This window comes from Sarcophilus harrisii, chromosome 3 (genome assembly GCF_902635505.1).
Source record: "Sarcophilus harrisii chromosome 3, mSarHar1.11, whole genome shotgun sequence".
Classification (NCBI taxonomy): domain Eukaryota; kingdom Metazoa; phylum Chordata; class Mammalia; order Dasyuromorphia; family Dasyuridae; genus Sarcophilus; species Sarcophilus harrisii.
In genome coordinates this window covers 345,950,181-345,971,543 of record NC_045428.1, presented here as the reverse complement: position 1 = coordinate 345,971,543, position 21,363 = coordinate 345,950,181, and the positions used below count along the sequence as shown (strand labels likewise).

Sequence of the window (21,363 nt, the reverse complement as noted above, 5' to 3'; positions counted from 1 at the left end):
AACATCAGCAGTAGCTATGAATCTGTTATATTATGGCTACATCTAGATTATTATCTCTACTTTGGGATATCTCATTTAAGGAAGAATATTGACAAGTATCCAGAGAAATGCAGCATTTCTGGCCAAAGGACTAGAAACAATACTTAAAGAGGATATGTTTAAAGAACTGGAGATTTTGTTAGTTCAGAGAAGAAAAAAATTAGGAAACACATAGTAGTCTTCAAATATTTAAAAAATTAGAAATTAAAATATTTTAAGTGGAAAGAGGACTTAGATGTAATGTCAGGCTCCAGAATGAAGAAATAAAAATATATAGATATTATGGGAAAGGCAGAAATTCAGTATGATTTTTAAAAATTTCTAGCAATTAGAACTGTGCAAAAGCCAAATGGGCTGTCTTCATTGACAGACTTCCCCTCATTTGAGGTCTTAGGATTCAGACTAGATAATCCTTTATTGATACATTTAGATCATACTTGTCTATCCATCCAATGGTGAAAATTAGATTAGATGGACTTTCTAACTTTCTAATTCATATACTCTGTAATAACTATAAGCCCCCAATTTTTTTTTTATTCAAGTCTTTTGTATGCCATTAAAAGTTTGGTATGAATGTTACCTCCTCCATGAAGCCTTCCTTGATTCCTTTAGCCAGAAACAGTTTTTCCTTCTTAAAAATTTGTTTATCACTTTGCTTTTATATTAATGGACATGTTTTCACATTTTATTTCATATTGCAATTATCTACACATATGTTGTTTTCTCTTAAATTTTTCATTTCCTTAGGGAGTGTATCTTTTTGTCTCCTTCCCTAAGCATCTCTTTGCATGGGCATTTTAGTTATCATTACAGTTTTTTTTTGTTTTAATAAATAAATCATCTAATTGAATCTTTTCCTTTGTAACTGAGCAAACTAAAGAAGAGGAAGGCCAACTGACTTTTTACAATAGTTTATTTAATCGTAGAATTGTGATTTCTGCCCAAGTCTCTTGGATGAGGATAGAGCCCTTTCCCCTTTATTGTTCTATCATTATAAACATCATCATCATCATCATCATCATCATCATCACAGTATATCTACTTGGAAACAATAAGAATAAAACCTTTGTAATCCATATAGTTAAGTAACATTATAAAAGTAAAACTAATAAAAATATATAATAGAATTATTTCTTATGTCATAAGTCCTTTAAATAAACTCCAGGTTTATATTAGACACCCAAATGAGCATTGTGATGGTTCAAATGATTCAGAGTAGAAAGAAGAAAAAGTTACTTGAGTGTTGTTAGAGTGACAAAACATCTGAATGACTGATTAAAACTTTGTATGCTAAAATGTCTCAGTATGGTATGAATTGAATCAGCTACATTCAGAAGGCATATTTCAATTTTCTTAATTATTATTTTAAACAAACCAAAAAGAAAATCTTAAGATCAAAATAATGTATTTGAAGTCACTAATGCAGTTTTTACAAGACAGTTTCACTCAATTTCTAAAGCAGAAATGAGCAGTGGTATGATGTAGGGACATTCTTAGTTGTCCTTAGCAGTCTATTGCTTAGTTGTGATGTAAAGTTAGAAAAAATTTCCCCACATCCTTTTCCCTCTTGGTGTTTTCAGTTTTCAGCAATCCTATGTATCTATATCCCAGCAACAGAAAAATTCCCCACTGATTTTAAAGAAAAGTATTTCTGCCTGCCAGCATAGCACATTTTTTAAAAATTCAAATTATTTCTTTTAAAAAATTTAAGTGTCTTTGCATTTCTGTACTGTAAAGATTGTACAGGATGTGAGTGAGTAATTGAAAAGCAAGAGAAAACTCATCTCACGAATATAAAATATGTGATAATATGAAAATTTGCGATAAGGACTTCTGTGCCTTATATTAACAATATTTAATATAATATTGAATATTACCTGCTTCAAGTGCTAGGCCAAGAAAAAACTATATATATATATATACACATATATATGACTGAAAAACTATGTATACAGGAAATTGAAAAAATGTGTTCTTAAAATTTTAATTTGTATCTAATATACACTAAATAACAATTTGGATAATATAAAACATAATACAATAATAATTATATGCAATAATCATGTTGCCTTCTTTTCTTATCCAAGGTGGAAATATATGTCGAGCTGATGAGTATCTTTGCAATAATTCTCTCTGCAAACTACATTTTTGGGTGTGTGATGGAGAAGATGATTGTGGAGATAACTCAGATGAAGTCCCTGAAATGTGTGGTATGGTTTTTCAATTAGCTCGCTTTTATTTTTCCCCTAAATATAATGTACTTATATGATCAATGAATTGGGACACAATAATAAAAGTTTCAATTTGGGGGCCACATGGATGAAAAATTAAAATTATTTCATGACAATTAGTAGAAAGATTAACCTTTCATATTTTATGGTTTTCCTAAAACTGTGTTTACATATATTAATTCTATTTAAAGGTTAGATTCTCTTTTGATTTCAGGCAAAGAATTTATGTAAGGACATTGCCATCACACAAAGCTGGTATTAAACAATTACTGGACAGATGAGTGGAAAAAAAAGCAAATATAATCTCCCCCTCTGTCTCTGTCTCTCTGTCTCTGTCTCTCTCTCTCATACATGCACACCCACATTTATATATGTACATATACACAAAAGAATCATCTACCTCCTTCAGTTATCCATGAATATTCAGAGAAGATATAGAATGTATTGCTAGGGCAGAAAGGTGACACAATGAGTTACTTAACATTTTAAATCTCGAAATCCAATATTACTTCTACTCTGCAAATGGTTGCTATTTCACTTTATTCTTGCTCTTCATTGACATTTATTTTCACTTTCAGGCTGAACCAATCAACAAACATAATTATATATGTGCAGACCATCAGAATGCAGAATTTTTCATGTTCCCTAAATTCAGTTTGCCCTTTTTTTCTCCATTTTTCACTTCAAATAATAGTGTAGGAACATAATTTCACCTTTAATAGAAAATGTAACAGCTTTGGACACAACTAAATAATACTTGAGTTGAACAGAAAAAACCCAAACAAAGTCTTTGTTCTATTTGTTATACAAAGTTAAAGCTAAATTTCATGATGGATGATGACATTGGAGACTGATATTTAAGAAAAAATGAAGCAAGATTATTTTCAGGAACAGCATTTACAACTTAAATGTCCCTTTAGAGAATCTTCACTACAGGGACAATAGCTTAGAGACTTACTCCCAATTCCCATTCCATTCTTCTCTTTAATTTTAGGAGATTGAAAAGACCTTGCTGAGATCACTGTATTTCTGAATTAGAATAAAATGTAAAAGTTGTGATTGTATGGACCCTATTTTTCCACTCTAGAAGTTTTGTATTACTCAAGATATATTAGGTACATATATGATGGGGTTTTGTATGCATATGTATCTCCATGTTTTCATTCTCTTTTTGATCTACAGAATTAACAAAGAAAAAGATCACAAATTACTTATTGTAGGATTAAATAATTTAATAAGATATGTTTGAGTCCAAACTAGAATCCAAGAAGGAACTCTAGGGGACAATCTGCACAGTGCTGCCCAAAGCCTTAGAATCCCTAGGTTGATACTGTGAATAATAATTCATTATTATATTCTCTACAATATCACTTTATAGAGAAAGGGAAGAATAGTTGATTCATGAAGGCCAAATCATGCACTCAACAGTGATGTGAGCCACGCTACAGATATAGCCTAAGAGCTGCATATCTGAGTGGGCTGATTGAATCTGTACAACAGATTTGGGGGAGTTTGAGTGGGGGAAGGGGTGCCATCATTGACACCATAAAGTCATTATGGTAGGATCAGACAGATACCCCAGATGTGTGCATTTTCCCTTGGTTTTCCTATATTTGAAACAGAGGTGCAGAACAATGACCATGTTATCTTAGACACTTTTCTAATGCTTTGATTCATAAACAGGCAAAGATAGTAAGACTGAAAATAAAGAAAAAACAGAGAAAGAGAGAGAAGGGCAGAGACACTGAGAAAGGTGTATTTGTATGTATGTGAATACATGGGTAAAATTCTTAAATATTTACTATATACCAGGAATTCACATGCTAATACTAATTATTAAATTATTAAACCGCCCTATGTGCCCACACATGTACACAATCAGATAGATATATCTTTCTAGGGAGTGATAGTAGAAAAACTTTATAGCTCTAATAATTCTAGAGTTGTGAGTTTTATTTCATTTTCTTTTCAGTAGGTGGCCTGTTTTTCCCCATACATTGTGGTGCCTATAACATATGCTCTCTCAAAATTGTGTGCTGTGAGAAATTGCTCTTTGGGATAGTTAAGTGTCCTGCCACCATGTATAAATTGTAGGCATAATTTAATTTGGCACACTAAGTGAAGTCAGCTAAGATAAGGTATCTAAAAACGAGAGCACGAAGGTTGGCTCTTTTACTTATCTTGAGGTAGGTACTCTATTATACAGTCAAATAATAGATATGACTGGACTTTATGATGACATTAAAATGAGCCAGGGGAACAAATAATGTTTTCTGTGGTTAATAGAAATCATCAGAAGCAGAAGCTTCTAACACTGCATGTTTTTTCAGTGTCCACAGATAGACAATTTTCATAGTAAAAAGAGAAGTAGAATATGCATTTGAGCAAAGAAAAAAAAAATCAAAGGAGAAAAAGATATAACTATTTAAACTGTTTCCACGTGCTGTGTTTGGTGTTTCTTTCTGCAGCAAAGTTTCCATGTCCGCCCACCCGTCCCCACAGATGCAGAAACAATCGTGTGTGCCTTCGACCTGAGCAGATTTGCAATGAGATTGATGACTGTGGGGATAACTCAGATGAAGATCATTGTGGTGGTAAATTTGGAATTCATTCCAAACTAGTAACAACAGAAAGCTTAATTTAATGGTTATTGGGTTTTGAATTCAAATTTCACTTTTAGGTTAGTGAAATGAAAGACTCTTTATAAGAAGAGGATGTATTTCATCAAAGTACTTTGCTTTATGGAAACAGATTAAGATTACTGGGATGTTAGTAATTTTGCAGCTTTTGCATAGACTATTTCAAAGATATAATACTAATGTTGGGTGTTTATAAAGCACTTTATAATTTCTAGAGCTCTTTATATATGTATACTCTCACAACAACCCTGTGATGTGAGATTTTCTTATCCTCGTTTTGTAGAGGAAGGAAATTGAAGCATAAAGAGCTAAGTGACTTGTTCAGGTTGATGAAGCTATACCTGTCTGAGGCAAGATTCAAACTTAAGCCTTTCTTGGTCTTAGTCCCACACCCTTTCCCTGCACCACCCAGCTGCCTCTCTATGCACATTTTTCCAGTCCAGTGTAGATGTAGATATGCTAATATATATACACATATTCACACATCTCCGCAATACATATATACATATTTATAATAGACACACATATACATGTGTATACATACATACACATGCACATGCATAATATATATTTAAAGCATATCTACATATTTGCACAGATATATGTATACACACATGTACATAAACATACAATATGTACAACACAATACACATCTCTACACACACATACATCAAGCCATATACAAACATGCATGCATATATATGCATACACCTACTTCTGCATGCAGACATGTTCATATATGTATATGTGTATGGATAGGCATGAATGCACACATGTACACAGCACACATATGTATGCATTAATATATTTATGCAACTGATATATGCCTGTAAATATGACATACATACATATACACACAATACACGTATATGCACATATCCACATGTGCATGTTCATGCACACATATTTATAGTTTCATATACATATATGCATGCATATACATGTACATATGTCCACACACATTGTCTGTGTGTGTGTGTATATATATATGCACACTTCTAGATAATATGCACAGACATATATACACATATTCACAGAGACATATATACACATATGTATGCACACATGCACATAATCTATACATTAGCATCTATAGACATAGATACAAATATATAAACACATATAGACACATAAACATGCACACACACATATATAAAATACACACAAACATATATACATACATACATACACACACACAACACATATAAATGTGGGCCCTTGAAGCCACATATTAACTTAGTTTTTAAAATGTAATGTTATCTGTTTTATTATATATTTATTTATTCTATGAAATATTTCCCAATTCCAATTATAGTTAATCTGGTTCTCAGTGTGCTCAGGAGCCTTGACACCACCATAGCCTACAAATGATATGTCTGACCCTTCTACTATCCAGCATCATGTAGTGGACCAGGAAGACAGCTGAGTTAGGGACACAAAGCCCAATCTCTCCTTTGTTATTTACTTGCCATGAGACCCTGGTCACATCATTTCACTTCTCATTGCTTCAGTTTCCTCTTTTGTAAAGTGAAAGGCTTGTCTTTGATGATCTCCAAGCATCCAAATCTCTGGTTCTCTGATTTCTTTTGTCATATTATCTCATTGTTCTCTCTTGCATGTAATGAATATCCAATAAATATGTGTTGATTGATCAAATGATTAAACTATTCATTGCATTTGTTTATAATTGTATAGATAAACTTACATATAAAACAAGACCTTGTAAAAAGGACGAGTTTGCTTGTGGTGATAGAAAATGCATACCCATGGAGCTACAGTGTGATCGTTTTGATGACTGTGGAGACGGTTCAGATGAACAAGGCTGCAGAACAGGTGAGTTCCCTTAATGTTGAGCTGTGTTAAGTCACAGCAGCTGGGTGGCACCGTGAACAGAATAACCAGGCTGGAATCAGGAAGACTTAGCTTTCTGAGTGCAAATCTGGCCTCAGATATTTAATAGCTGAGTGATCCTGTGTAAGTCACTTAACTGTTTGCCTCAGTTTCCTGTAAAATGAAATGGTAAACCACTCTTGTATCTTTGTCAAGAAAACTCCATATGGGAAAATGAAAAATCAGATATGACTGAAAAATGACTTACCAACATTAAAAGTTAAGTAGTTATAATCTTTGTGGGTAAAAACTAGCATCTCAAAAGAAGGAAAGGACTTCAGAAGTCAAATAGTCCAATCAATATCCAAACATTTTCTCCATTGAAAGTGTCTATTCTGCTTTGTTTTTTTTTTTTTTTTCAAATAGCTCTTCAGTTATAGAAAATTGCTACTTCCTGCAACAAGGCAGTCCTATTTGGAATAAGGGACTTAGTAAATTAGATTAGTCTCCCCCAGGATTTCTTTCACTCTTCTTCTGTCTTTATTACTTTGACAAAAATATATATATGTATATTAGATATTTCTTGGAACTTGCTGTAAGCAAAGTCTAAGTGCTTTAAAAGGCCTTGTTAAAGCAATCTTTTGTTTTAAGAGTTCCTTAAATTACTTGAAGTAATTAACAGAGGGGAAAAGAAAGATAAGATCTAAGTGAGTATTCTCATTAAACTTAAGTCTCACGTTCAAATAAGGACTCTAGTTTGAGCCTTTAAGCCTATGCCCAGATACATTTTATGAAAATGAATAAATGGTCAATTTTTCCATTTCCTATTACTGATAGTTTCTCATTCTTTTAAAAAAAAAATTTCATTTTTTAGGATGAGTTCTAGGAAGTTTTCAGAGTTTTTCAGATCTTATGTGTTAGTAATTTTATATGTTGCTACTATTGAATATCTAATTTTCCTAGATCAGAGAAAATCACTGAGCTCATGACTAAATGGCATATATAAACTGCTTTTAAAATATATATAAAAAGTAACTAATATGGTTTTGAATTTTGGAGGCATTTTCTACAAGTTATTCCTCACTAACTAATGATAAAGAACCCAACAAGAAATGGGCAAATATAGAATGGTAATAGATTCAGTACAATGGCTGTCCAAATCCACATTTGGAAACTGAGGTAAAACACTTAACACATGGGCGGGCTTAAAAATTGTGTTCACCTTTGAAGCATGTTTCCAGAAAGCTATGTTGCCAGCCACGTCTCTAGAAAACCACTGCAATGTTACAGATTAGAAGGAGAGTGAAGAAATACTGTTTTTACTGTAAAGGCCTCTCTATAACCTTTCCTTTTATAAAATAATGCCTTCCCAATAGGAACCCAATCTGAGTTCCCACTAGCAGCAGGGCTTGGTAACAGCTTGAAGTTGTGGCTAATGACACCGTAACATATTGAACCTAAATTATATTAACTGTAAATTAACCCACTTTTTTCTGTTTATGCACCTTTTTTAAGGTCTAAGGGATCATAAGGAATGAAAATTATAATCTTCTGCAATACTAAAAGAACAATCTAGGGAGAAAATTAATATCATTTTCAAATAAAAAAGATCCAAAGCTCCCATATTAGGAATTAGAATATATTAGATCTGACCATACATCTTTAATTCTAGTTCCCAGTGAATATACCTGTGAAGATAATGTGAATCCATGTGGAGATGATGCATATTGCAATCAAACACAAACATCTGTTTTCTGTCGTTGTAAGCCTGGTTTTCAAAGAAACATGAGAAACAGACAGTGTGAAGGTATAGTACATTTCGTAAACACCTTGCTCTTAAATTTTGGGGTTATGAGATGAATCCTGAAACTGCTAAATTGTGAGATGACAAGAGATTGATTTTCATCACAATCACATGTGATAATGTGATACACTATTACTTAAGAGTGGAGAGTCTCTTAGGTCAAGCATGAATTTGTTAGACAGCTGAACTGCCATTTAGAATACAAAGGCTTTTGTATAAAAGCCTCAGACCTGAAAGAACTAGATTGTTTTATTTTATCTTTCATTTTGAAATGAAAATAAAGACATTTTTGTTCCAGGAACTATTGAAGAATTAGGTTCATTTCATTAAATTATATATTCTTGTTAACCCAATTATATAGAGTTATGAAAAAATTTTTTTATTTACATTATCTGTCACTGTGTGGATATTGTGACTCAGAAAATATTCTTGGGCATGAATACATTTTGATACATTTTGATTTTAAACCAGTGACATATACTAAATTGATATTTGCCAACTTCTGTCTGCATTGGTTAATGTAGGACAGCCACCAGAAGTAAGTTATATGCCATGATTTTGTTCTCTCCATTACCATGGATGGGTGAAAGTAGATTACATGAATTTTCTTTGCATTCTGATTAAAGTTATAATAACTAGTTCATTTTCATAATTATCAAAAATTTAATTGACTTTTACTAGACAAGATAGATTTATCTTTTTTAGATGGCTGACAGATAAGCTTTTGACTGAGGCATAGTCTTGATTTATTAATATTCTTCTGGACAGTTAGTATTATTGTGGAACTATTTGAATTAGATTTACAAAAGGATGATACAGATTATGAGATTTTTAAACTGGTAGCTGCCCTCTTCTTTACTTACTACTGCTCTTAAATCAGCCTTTTTGGTTCTTTTTAATCGTGTTAATGAATATACTCATTACTCAGTCATAAGATCTACTTCTTTATTTAATTACCAGAATGTTAATTGTACTGATTGGGCATGGAAATGGAAGTGGATACTTCCTGAGTGATAATTTCAGCAATATTCCATAAAGTTTATATTCATCTTAAGTGACACTAAATAGAAGCATATATGATTGAAATTTGCTTTGAAATAATCATAATCATAATGTTGCCCATGAAGATAATGATAGCTAGCATTTATATAATACTTTAAAATTGGCAAGGTCTTTTCATATATAGATACTTTTACATATAATGATACTTAACAAAAATCTAGACAGATAAGGCTTCTTATTGCTCCCATTTTATAGATGAGATAACTGAAACTAATCGAGATTATATTCTTTTATCAAGATCACAGAGTTAATGTGTCTTGAAAGCCACATGATTAGAATGTAGAATACTTAGGTTAAAGATAAGACAAAAAGTGACAAGATGTGGAAGGATTGGGAGAGGGGGTGTGAGACCTTTTTAAGATGCACTTTGCCATAATGAAACCTTATTATCAGGACCTTAGCAAATCTGTTGAAATCTCAGGTCCAATCTCAAGATATTGAGTTCCATTCTTGTTAAACAAAAGGAAAATCATATGGACATTTTATATTTGTACATTCTAACTCTAAATAGTTGCAAAAGCTTTATTCTGATAACAGAGGGAAATCAGAGAATATTTATTTAGATAAATGAAGATATTTGAAAATGTTTGAAATGGATAATCTTATTTAATCAGGACAAAAATAAATAATTAAAACTAAATTGCTGACAGAGATGCATTATACAGTTATGAGAAAGCTATGGTGAATTCTGCCAACAAAAAGAAGAGTGATTTTACTCCAAAATGTCATGGAGATTCACAATAGAAATTAAAGATACCAAATTAGAGGAAGCAAAAGGAACCTGACTTCTTGCAAAAGTTCTACATGTTAGGACAACACATTTGTAGGCCACATTTAGGATAAAAATGACATTATTGTTTTGTTTCTTCCCCCACCCCCAGACCTCAATGAATGCTTGGTGTTTGGTACCTGTTCTCATCAATGTATTAATATGAAAGGATCCTATAAGTGTATATGTGACCAGAATTATAAAGAAAAGAATAACACCTGCATAGCAAAAAGTAAGATTATAAGTATTCGTTTTAATATTACTATATTGTATTTTTTAATTTTAAAATCACATTGAAGGTAATTGTTGAAATATGTCTTTGAGCAAATATATTTTGAGCTGTTTGTCTATAGTTCCATTCCTAAAATGAAAAAGAAGAAAAAGAAGATGGGTGATAGTAGTGTGGGTATTTTAAATATTGATTGATGAGTGCTCTGTTGAGTTATTAAATTCTATATTAACCTCAACTAAAATATAATTTTAAAACGACTTTCTCAAAAACAGGGTGAACAATAAAAAAAAAAATGTGTTTTAAGACACAATAATAATTGCTTAAATTTCACTATCAATGATGATATTCAGAATTATGAGAATCTTAACACAATGCCTGATTTTCTGGAAGTTTATTTGACCTCTAGAAAAAGAGTTAAGGATTACCTTATCTTCTGAAGAAGGAATTTTAAATAAGAACTTTAATGGTTTTAGTCCAATTCTAATTTTCATATTTGGATTCTTTTTTCTTTTTATTCATAAAATAAGTTTTCATTAAATTTCAAGTATAGAATTAAAGTGTTTAAAACGGATATGCATGTTTATCACAATTTATAACATTCACAAAAATACCATGATTAATAATGAAATCACATGCCTACTCCCTATTCCTATCCTTATCTATATGACATGTTTTGGGAATAAGTTGTTACAGTTAACTAGGCTTCTTAATAAAGAATGACTTTACTTAAATTTATGCATAATTAAATACTGTAATGCAATACGGTGAATACAATAATATCACTAAAACCATTTACAAATAAACAGTAAAATTAGAGTATAAAAATTCTTTGAAGTATCTTGAAGCACTTAGATGTTGCTATCTACCAAATAGTGTCAAAGGAAATGACCCACTGCCTTTATGCTGAATTTTTAACTTCTTTTATATTTCTTATAAAGTAATCCAAGATGATGTAATACCTCAGTCATCCTTATGCTGATAAATTATGCTTGACTTTTAGTATGCAGAAATATCAATTGATCAAGAGTTCTGACAATAGAATTTAATTTAAGAAAGTGAACTCTTTGAACTAAGTATTTTTATGTGGGTGTGGCCTACTCAGATTCCTAAAGTAGTTTTGGTTAGGGGAGAATGGAGCTTTGCATTTCTTAACCACAAATGTCTTAATCCACTGTCATGAATACTTACTATTATAAAATTGAATATTTAGCTATGATTGAATGAAAATTGAGATTCAATAATTGTGTTACATAGGAACATTAAAATAAGTATATTTAAATATACTATATATATATATATATATATATATATATATATATATACCTATATACTACATATATAGTGTCCAATAGTTGAATGTACTTTCCACAAAGGCTCCATTTGCATCTATGTGGAAAAAATTGTCAATGAGGAATTGAAATGTCTATGTTGAAAGAGTTCTTAAATCAGAAAGGCTAAAGGATCAGAGTAAAATGACTTGATTTTGATTGAAGATGCTGTATAAGCATGAAAATACCGCATAATTGAAAAATAAAATGTTTGCTTTTACATTAGTTGAAATTTACTTTATTTTTGTATTTCATTATAATAATCTCCAGGCTCTGAAGATCAAGTTCTCTACATTTCTAATGACACTGATATCCTGGGTTTTATATATCCATTCAACTACAGTGGCGATCATCAACAAATTTCTCATATTGAACATAATTCAAGGATAACAGGGATGGATGTGTATTATCAAAGGGATATGATTATTTGGAGTACTCAGTTTAATCCAGGAGGAATTTTCTACAAAAGGGTCCATGGCAGAGAAAGGAGACAAACTACCAGTGGTTTGATTGTAAGTAAACAGCTTTGAAACTTTAAAGCTGCCTACTCATTTAAAAGAAAAAGGGGAGGAGGGGGGGAGCAACAACAAATCATCGCCTAAGAGTTTATAACACATTGAGGTGATTCCCAGAGAATATTCAATGAATAATTAACAGACTCCCAAAGTGATTTTTTTTTTAAAAAAGAAACATTTCCCTGGTCACCTATGAACTGTCTGAGGAACATTCCAATTTCCATGGCTTTATGTATTTGTGTTTTTTTTAGCACATTTTAATTTCTGAATTCTAAGAAATGAAATGAGGATTTTTGAGCATGTCATGAAATGCAAAGTTTATTGTTTTTGTTTGTTAATGCATTTGTTTTGGTTAGGAAACATTCTATTAGAAGGTCACCAAAAATGTTTTCTTATAAGCAACAAGAAAAATTCAAACCAAAATAGTTTCTGTTACCTTTTGATGTCTGTGATTCAGCAAAGGCCCATGAAGTGTTTCTTAGAGCATCAGACTATATTCTCTTGACATATGATAGGCATGTTTATTATTGTAGTTATTTCTTTCAAGAAAAAGAAACTATGACATTTGTTTAGATTTATCAACACACTACATCCTTCCTTGTTGCAGGGCATGTCAAGTGATTCTGTATTGTATGTTACAGAGTAACCCAAGAAAAAAATGACAGATTAATACTTATTTTTATAGGGTCTGGCCCACTCCCATACTACCAAAAAGTCAAGTTCTGTCTCAGCAGGATGTAATTCATACTCTGTGTTAGAAAAGCATCCCTGATGTCTTTCTATCTTCAGGCATTATGTTGTCTGTGAGCAGTTACCAATGCATTTTGCAATAAGTATTGCCAAAATGATAAACAGAGCTTGGTATATGCTCATAAAAATCTGAACATGTTTATGTGTTTGTGTGTGTATACATGTATATATATATATATATATATATATATATGTGTGTGTGTGTGTGTGTGTGTGTGTTTTCCTTTAAATTATCAAGAATTAATAGACTATAATCATCAAAGCTCTTAATTTTTTTAAGTGGGAAAAAAGGGTATTATTTTAAGTGGGGAAGTTATGAGGTATGGTGCAAACATCACTGACTCTGGAGTCAGAGCACCTGGTAGGGTTTGAACCCCACCTCTGAAGCTTCTTACCTGTGTGAGACTGGGGAAATCTATGAACCTCCTGAAGGCTTATTTTCCTCAATTGAAAATGAGGAAGTGGGACTAAAAGACTTCTGATGTACTATCTAGCTCTAGTTCTATAATCATACATGTTATTCAATCTCTTTTTCAGTTGTATCTGATTTCTTTGTTATTCCATTTGGGGTTTTCTTGGCAGAGATATTGGAGTAGTTCCTCATTTCTTTCTCCAGCTATTTTATAGATGATGAACAGAGGCAAACAGTTAAGTGACTTGCCCAGAATCACACAATTATGAAATGTCTGAGGCTCTATTTAAACTAACAAAAATGAGTCTTTCTGCCTCCAGGCCCATTTTAATCTGGTTTAGGCCTTCTTGAGAATGTTGTGGCCATAATGGGGCCCCAGAACATCATATTTTCCACTTCTCATCTACTCTATTATTTTCAGGCAAGTAGATATTTCTAGATTTAATTGATTGCCCATTTTTTAAGGGTATGAAGTTCAGAAGTCCTCTAAGAGACCTCCTAATTTGTTTCATTTCTGTTATTTATAACAATATCATATTCCATTGACATTTAATCCTTGAATTAATTGGATTCAAATGTATCTCCTAATGTTCATTATTCTTCAAATGAATAATGAAGTAAGAACAAAAATGAAAACAAAAAAAACCTTCAGTCCTTCCAATCCAACCTCATGAAAATACTGATAATTTATAATCAGTATCCTTTGTAAATAGCCATTCATATACTTAAAGATCATGGCTTTTCTTCTAGGTTATTTCTATGATCTGTGGCTTGGTTCCTTGAACCTTTTAGTCTCTCCTTTAGCTATCCATATTTCATTATATATTTCATAAAAATAAACTAAAGTCAGGATTAAAATACAGCAAGAGGCCAATTATTGTTAAATGCAAAGGTATGTTACTCCTTTTTTCTTGCATTTCAGACTTTGATGAATATTATATTCCATCATTTTATTTTAAAAAGGTGATGTTAATGTCCTATATTCTATAAATAGAGTATGAATTTTGATTGGCTTTCCCAGTAGTGATGTTAGATTTTTGTTTGGTCATTTCTTTTTCTCTGGTCCCTGATAAACCCATCAGCTGGCATTTAAGAGACAGCTAGAAAATATGATGGATTCAGGCTAACAGTTTCTCATAGTTATCATTGTCATCTAGTGTATTATTGACCTGAATGATAACTCCGGACCTACTCCTAAGAGAAAAAACTAAACAAAACAAACTTAATATGTTTCCCTAGGCTGAGTCTGACTTATTGACCTAAGCCCGGGATCATATGACTATGAATCATATGAATCAATGTGGAACCTAGTAATGGATACTTTTGTACTTCAATTGATGAAAAAAATATTTGTCAATTTACTAATAAAATATATAGGTAGCATATTCATAGCCACTAAATATGATATCTTTAATTCTACAATGCTAAAGGAGCATATCTTTTCATATTTCAAAAGAAAAAAAGATGTGAAATCAAATTTTAATTTCAATATATTTTAATGAAGTTCACTTTATTGGATGTATGAGAACAATATTTTACTTGTGGGAATTTAAAAAAAAATAGAAATACTAATTGTGATTACAAATCTAAATTTCAAATGAAGACCAAGGGTTATTTATAGTTAGAAGTACTTATGAATCTCTACCCCTTTGGGCTATACAAAATGGATGGATTTTTTTTTGCTTAAACAAAATTAAACAAGTTAAAAACTTAAAAGACCTACATGATTCAATCTATATGTAAAACATAATGAGATTTCTGAATTTGAATTTTAGCAGTCAGAACAGAACATGATAACATTATGCAACATTTGTAGATACTTGCTGGCAATTTATCATTTCTAGTATGAAGTAGTATAAAGCAAAGAGCAGGATGGTAAATGCTCTAAAGTAGGTCAGTGCACAGAAAATGCAAATCACTTTGAAAATACAGATGAGATTTTTACCATCATAACGCTAAATATTCCTGACACAAACAAATGACTTACCTGAAGTATTTGATCTTTAAAAACAAAAATGATCCTCACCATCTTCTGTTTTACATATATATATATATGTATATACACATAAATGCATGTCTATTTATATAGATCCACACATACATACATATATATGCATGTCTACTTATATAGACTTATATCTATATAAGTAGATCAACATACATACTTATGTATATGTGAATATATATACATATATATATATATATATATATATATATATATATATAGTTCACATTTATATGGTATTTTAGGATTTAGAAAGTACTTTCTCCAAAGCAGATTTATGAGGTTGGTAGAAGTAGTATTTTTAACTTCATTCTATATAGTTAAGAAAAAAAAAAGATGTTAAGAAAATTTACCATGCTTTTATATAACTGGTTCATTCCAGGTCAAGTTCTCTATGCCCATTTCTAGATCACATTTTCTCTTAGAACAATCTGTTGGAAATATATATATATATATATATATATATATATATATGTATATACATATATATATACACACACACATACATGCACACATATATAATTTGTTTGTTTTGTTTATAGTAGCATCATTTACTTTCCATTAGGCATCTTTATGCATGTGCTCTGAATTAAAAGGAGAAGCAAACACAACTATATGACTCTGCATTTCATTTTCTTTGCAATGTTAAAAGGATTATTTAATGTGGAGTTAGAGAATACAGGTCTACTTCCAAGTCCTCTTTTACTACCTCTGTAGTTTTGGACAAATCACTTCAGCTCTATGTGCTTCAATTTTCTCCTTTGTTACATGAGAGTATTTGGTTGCTGTCCTTTATCCTAGAAGAGGACCAAAATGACCACTGTATTGATATCAAGATACACTGTGCTGGACTGTGGCTGATCAGACAAATAAGATCTCAGAAGCCTCTACCACAAGCCGGGCACAAATACTCCACAGACACATTTGGAGTTGAGATGTCTTTAAATTTGCACATCTCACATTTCTTTTGAGCTACTGCAATTCTTTTTTGCTTCATAGAGCACAGCACCTTATTTGATACAGGCATGGCATGCTGGGCAATGCTATGACAGTGTCTCTCATGTCTCACAAATTATATTTATACTTCCCCTAGCTTACCTTATAACATTGTTGTGAAAAGTAAATGAGATCACATAAAGTTTTTACTAAATAAACCATAAAGTGAAAGATAAATACATGTGGTGGTCATAGTTTGTAATTCATTATTATCATCCTTTTAATATAATTTTTGTTGTTATAATAATGTTATTTTATAACTACAAATAATAATTTTAAATTACATTAATCAACTGTGCCCTGGTTATCATTTTTAAAAATTTCCTTTAAAGTCTCAAAATCTGAAATTCTTAGATAAGGTCAAGTGCATATTGCTGTCATTCAGATATTGATAATTAATAATAATAGCATTTACATAGTACTTTATGATCTAAAAAATTCTATGCAGATTTTATCTCATTTTATTCTCACAACAACCCTGCTTAGGTAGATCCTATTTTTGTCATCATTTTCCAGATAAGAAAACTGAAACCAAAATAGAATAAATAAATTGTCCTGGATTATACAGCTAATTATTATTTTGGCACTTGTGTAAAGCATCACAGCACTGGCCATAGAGTCAGGAGGACTTGAGTTCAAATATGAACTCAGACATTTGACATTTACTAGATGTGTGATCCTGGGCAAATTAACTCCAATTGCCTCACCCCCCAAAGAAGAAAGGAAGGAAGAAAGGACGGAAGGAAGGAAGGAAGGAATCAAGGAAGGAAGCAAAGAAGCAAAGGAGAAAGGAAAGAAGAAAGGAAGAAAGAAGGGAAGGAAGGAAGAAAGAAGGGAAGGAAGGAAGTAATTATTACTCAAAATATCTTTTCATCATGATTCCCTTAAATTAGATTCCAAATAGTTGGCATTAGAAAGCTTCCTGAAGCATTGTGAGTATAACTTTCAGTAAAAACAAATATTTTTATGGAAAAGACTTATGGACCAACTGGATTGGTGTTGCATTATAATGTGAATGATTAGAATTGATCAAGTAACTTGGAAGTAAATGGTAAATAAGTAAATAAATACTTATCAATTGACTACATTGTCTTAGAATATTGAGGCCCAGATAAGTTACATCCCTTCCCCAAGATCACATAACTAATAGATCAGAGACCAGATTTAACCTTAGGTTCTCTGACTCCACAGAAAATGTACTTTCTTTTTTATCACACAATCCTTGTAGTTCAATTTAATTCAACTCAATGTAGATTTATATGTAACATTTTGTGATAGTCACTAGAGTAACAAGGTAAAATAAGACAGTGTCAGTAAGTTCCCTAAGGGAGCTTATAATTTAATGGGAGTAGAGAAGATATGTGAAAGAGGGATATGTTAATACAAAATAGAAAGGTCTATCATGTGTAAAATTTGAGAAAGAAAAGATCACTTTAAGCTAAGAGGATTGAGGAAGGCTACCAGAAAGAATTAACACCTACATTGAGCTCTGAAAAACTTGAAAGGGTTAGAGAAAGTGGGTCTATTTTAAGTAAGGAGGGCAGATGGAGCTAAAAGCATAGAGACAATAAGTGTAGGATGAGAATGGCTAATGGTCAATAGGGCAATCTGACTAAAATATCAAGTATGTGAAGGAGAATAGGAATAGAAAATAGGAATAGAAATGTTTGAGGAATAGGAATAGAAAATATTTGAGCATATTTTGTGACCATAAATTCAAAGAACAGGAACTTCTACTTTACATAGTAATCACTTTAGTGCTTTTTGTTTTGGGTGAGGGGAAAGAGGGAGAATTGAAGTTTTCTGAGTAAAAAAAAAAAAAAAAAAAAAACAGTGAAAGGATCAGAGTGATAGATAGGAAGGTTGTATAAAAATTGTGTGAATAATGGGTTGGAAGCCTAGATATAGATAGATACATTAAGAGCTAATTGGAGTCTAGGCACAAATAAATGAGAGGATAAACTAGAGATTTTGCTGAGGAAGTTGGAAATCAGAGGACAAGTGCAAGTGGATTTTGAAGTAGAAGAGATAGTTTTTAGCCCCAGATTACATGTCAAAGTTAAGGGCAATGGGACAAGGTTAATGCAGGGTTTCAAGAAGTATCAACAAAACAGAGATGTAGGTAAAAGGGCAGATTTTGAATGGGAAACATGAGTTCAAGTTTAGAAGGTTTCATAATAGTTCTTTGAATGGCCACAGAAACAAAATTTTACTGAAGAGTCACTCCCAAGTCTAGAATCAGAAAGTCTGGGTTCTGTTCTTGCCTCTAACATTCTCTACATTTGAGAACTATTCAAAGGGGGATCACCACACCAATATTTATTGACAGTTGTGTTATTGGAGTAAAAAAAGTAGGGAAGGAGGCCAGGGCTCATCTGCAGAATTATATAATTGGACTAGAAGAAGGCCTTTCTGGTTCTAGAATTATGATTCCTATGATGCCTATGGACCAGCATCTCAAATAGGATAAAATATAAAATGCTTTGTAAACCTTAAAGATCTAAATTTGTTATTTTATTAATAAATTTAAATTTATTATAATACTACCTTATTAGAACATGGGAATAAGCAGTTAATCTAGCACCTGCTATATGTCAGGCCCTGTGCTAAATAAGCACTTTACAAATATTATTTCATCTGGTTTTTAGAATAGCCCTACGAGGTAATTACTGTTATTATAAAATAGGTGAATGGGATGCTATATTTTCCACTGTTCTAGGAACTGCTAATGAGATAACACATCCTTCAATAGGAACCAGCAAAGGTCCATGTCCCAGATCAGTGGCAGTAGTAGTGTCAGCTTCTCCCATCAAATTAAAAGTGAAGGGGGGGGGAGAGAGAGAGAAAGAGAGAGAGAGAGAGAGAGAGAGAGAGAGAGAGAGAGAGAGAGTTATGTTTTGTTTTCTGATAGGCTTATAGTTAAGTATAATGGGGTCTCATTCTAATTACTCTAATGCCCTAATGCCCTAATTACCCTAATGCCACCAAAAGAGATGTAGTTGAAATAAGTGGAAATTAACCTGACGCTAATGATCACTGAGTGTTTAGGCACTTGTGTAAAGCACCACAGCACTGGCCATAGAGTCAGGAGGACTTGAGTTCAAATATGAACTCAGACACTTGACATTTACTAGATGTTAACTCCAATTAACTCCAATTGCCTCACCCCCCAAAGAAGAAAGGAAGGAAGAAAGGATGGAAGGAAGGAAGGAAGCAAGGAAGCAAAGGAGAAAGGAAAGAAGGAAGGAAGAAAGAAGGGAAGGAAGGAAGCAAGGAAGGGAGAGAAGGAGGAAGGAAGGAAAGAAGGAAGGAAAAAAGAAAGGAAGGAACGAAAGAAGGAAGGAAGGGAGGGAGGGAGGAAGAAAGTTTTAAGCATACTCACAACAAGTTTTAGGCATACTTCAATCTTTCAGATTTTGAAACAGATGATTGTAATGATATAGCTAAACCTTGAGTTTCATTACTTCCTTGTCATCCTAGTTGCCTCAAAGTTAAGTTGAAAACACATCATGTCACTTAATGCAAGAAAACTAGGGAGATAGTGAATAAAGTATATTGGCTTTCTATTGCTACATAAGCCAGACAAACATTTATGCAATATATTTACTATGTACCAGACACTGTATTAAATTCTGGAGATCCAAAGAAAGGTAGAAAATGTGTTTTGCTTTCAAGGAATATACATTCTAATAGATCACTTGATTCAAAAATTGGTTAGTTGATTCAGTGGGTTGTTTTATTTGTTTGTTTTTGTAGAAGAGTATTAGTTGATAGACTATCTTTTCTCTGCCACTTCTAGTGCCATGCAAATAAGAATTTGGTGGGGTCTTTGCCTGAGTAGGACGCCATTATTGCATTGACAAATTTGTGCTCTTAGTACAGATTGAAAGTTGAAGTAGAAAATGCACTGTATTGGAGGAAGTATGATGTCTTTGGCTTGAATTTTATAATAACCCATACTCAGTAGGAAGATCCTTACAGCAACCTCTAAGTGGTTCACAGACTTGTAATTTAAGGAAATATTTTTGTTGATAAACAAAAACTTCTGGGTGAGTAACTCACTTTTTATCTAGGAATGTGATGCAGTTATGGTCTCAAATGGCTAAATGTTTGCCAGTATGTAGGTATGGACACTTTTTTCTCCCTTTGGTTTTTTATTACCTTATAAGACAGTCAACTGAAGTATGATGTTCAAGTGTACTTTTCCTCACTTCTAAAATGATAAACCTTAAATTCCCATCCCTCCCTTCCCCATGCTATGACTCTGATTGTGAGAAAATTACTGATCTCTTGGAACTATTTTTTCACACCTCAGCTCTGGCATTTTTTGTATTCCTTTTATTAAGGTTCTATTGTCATCTGGTCTCTATTTGCTTTGGCATTTATGCTATTCTTGTGACTAAGTAATTGCTGTAACTCTTTCCCCCAGTAGAACATTTTGAGATGTTTTAAAAAGGAACATTTAAAAACCTTATTCAAGGTGCACACAATACAGGATTCAATCTGTTCCATGGCTATAGTACATATAAATTTATCTAAAATATTACAGAAAAACACATCAACAGATTTTTTTAAGTTCACATATATTCTTCTACTAGACTAACAAAAGCTTATGTGGGTTAATTGTTTTCCTGAGTTACTGAAATTTAAAATATTGAAGGTTTGTTGAGTCTTTAATTGAAATTCAAGTTTTCATGTGCAAAAACTTCAAAGTTTTGAAGTAATAAGCCTCCATCTTTAATAGGTAGGGC

The 21,363-nt window shown here is 32.1% G+C and overlaps 1 protein-coding gene across 1 annotated transcript in view; it reads left to right on the top strand.

Moving 5' to 3' along the window:
• Positions 1–21,363, top strand: part of LRP1B (LDL receptor related protein 1B) — a 2,378,573-nt gene that overhangs the window by 2,194,943 nt on the left and 162,267 nt on the right. The window contains exons 72-77 of the mRNA XM_031963676.1: positions 2,127–2,249; positions 4,739–4,864; positions 6,605–6,742; positions 8,412–8,546; positions 10,487–10,606; positions 12,205–12,446. Of these exons, the coding sequence (XP_031819536.1) occupies positions 2,127–2,249; positions 4,739–4,864; positions 6,605–6,742; positions 8,412–8,546; positions 10,487–10,606; positions 12,205–12,446 (884 nt within the window). The remainder of the gene's footprint in view (positions 1–2,126; positions 2,250–4,738; positions 4,865–6,604; positions 6,743–8,411; positions 8,547–10,486; positions 10,607–12,204; positions 12,447–21,363) is intronic.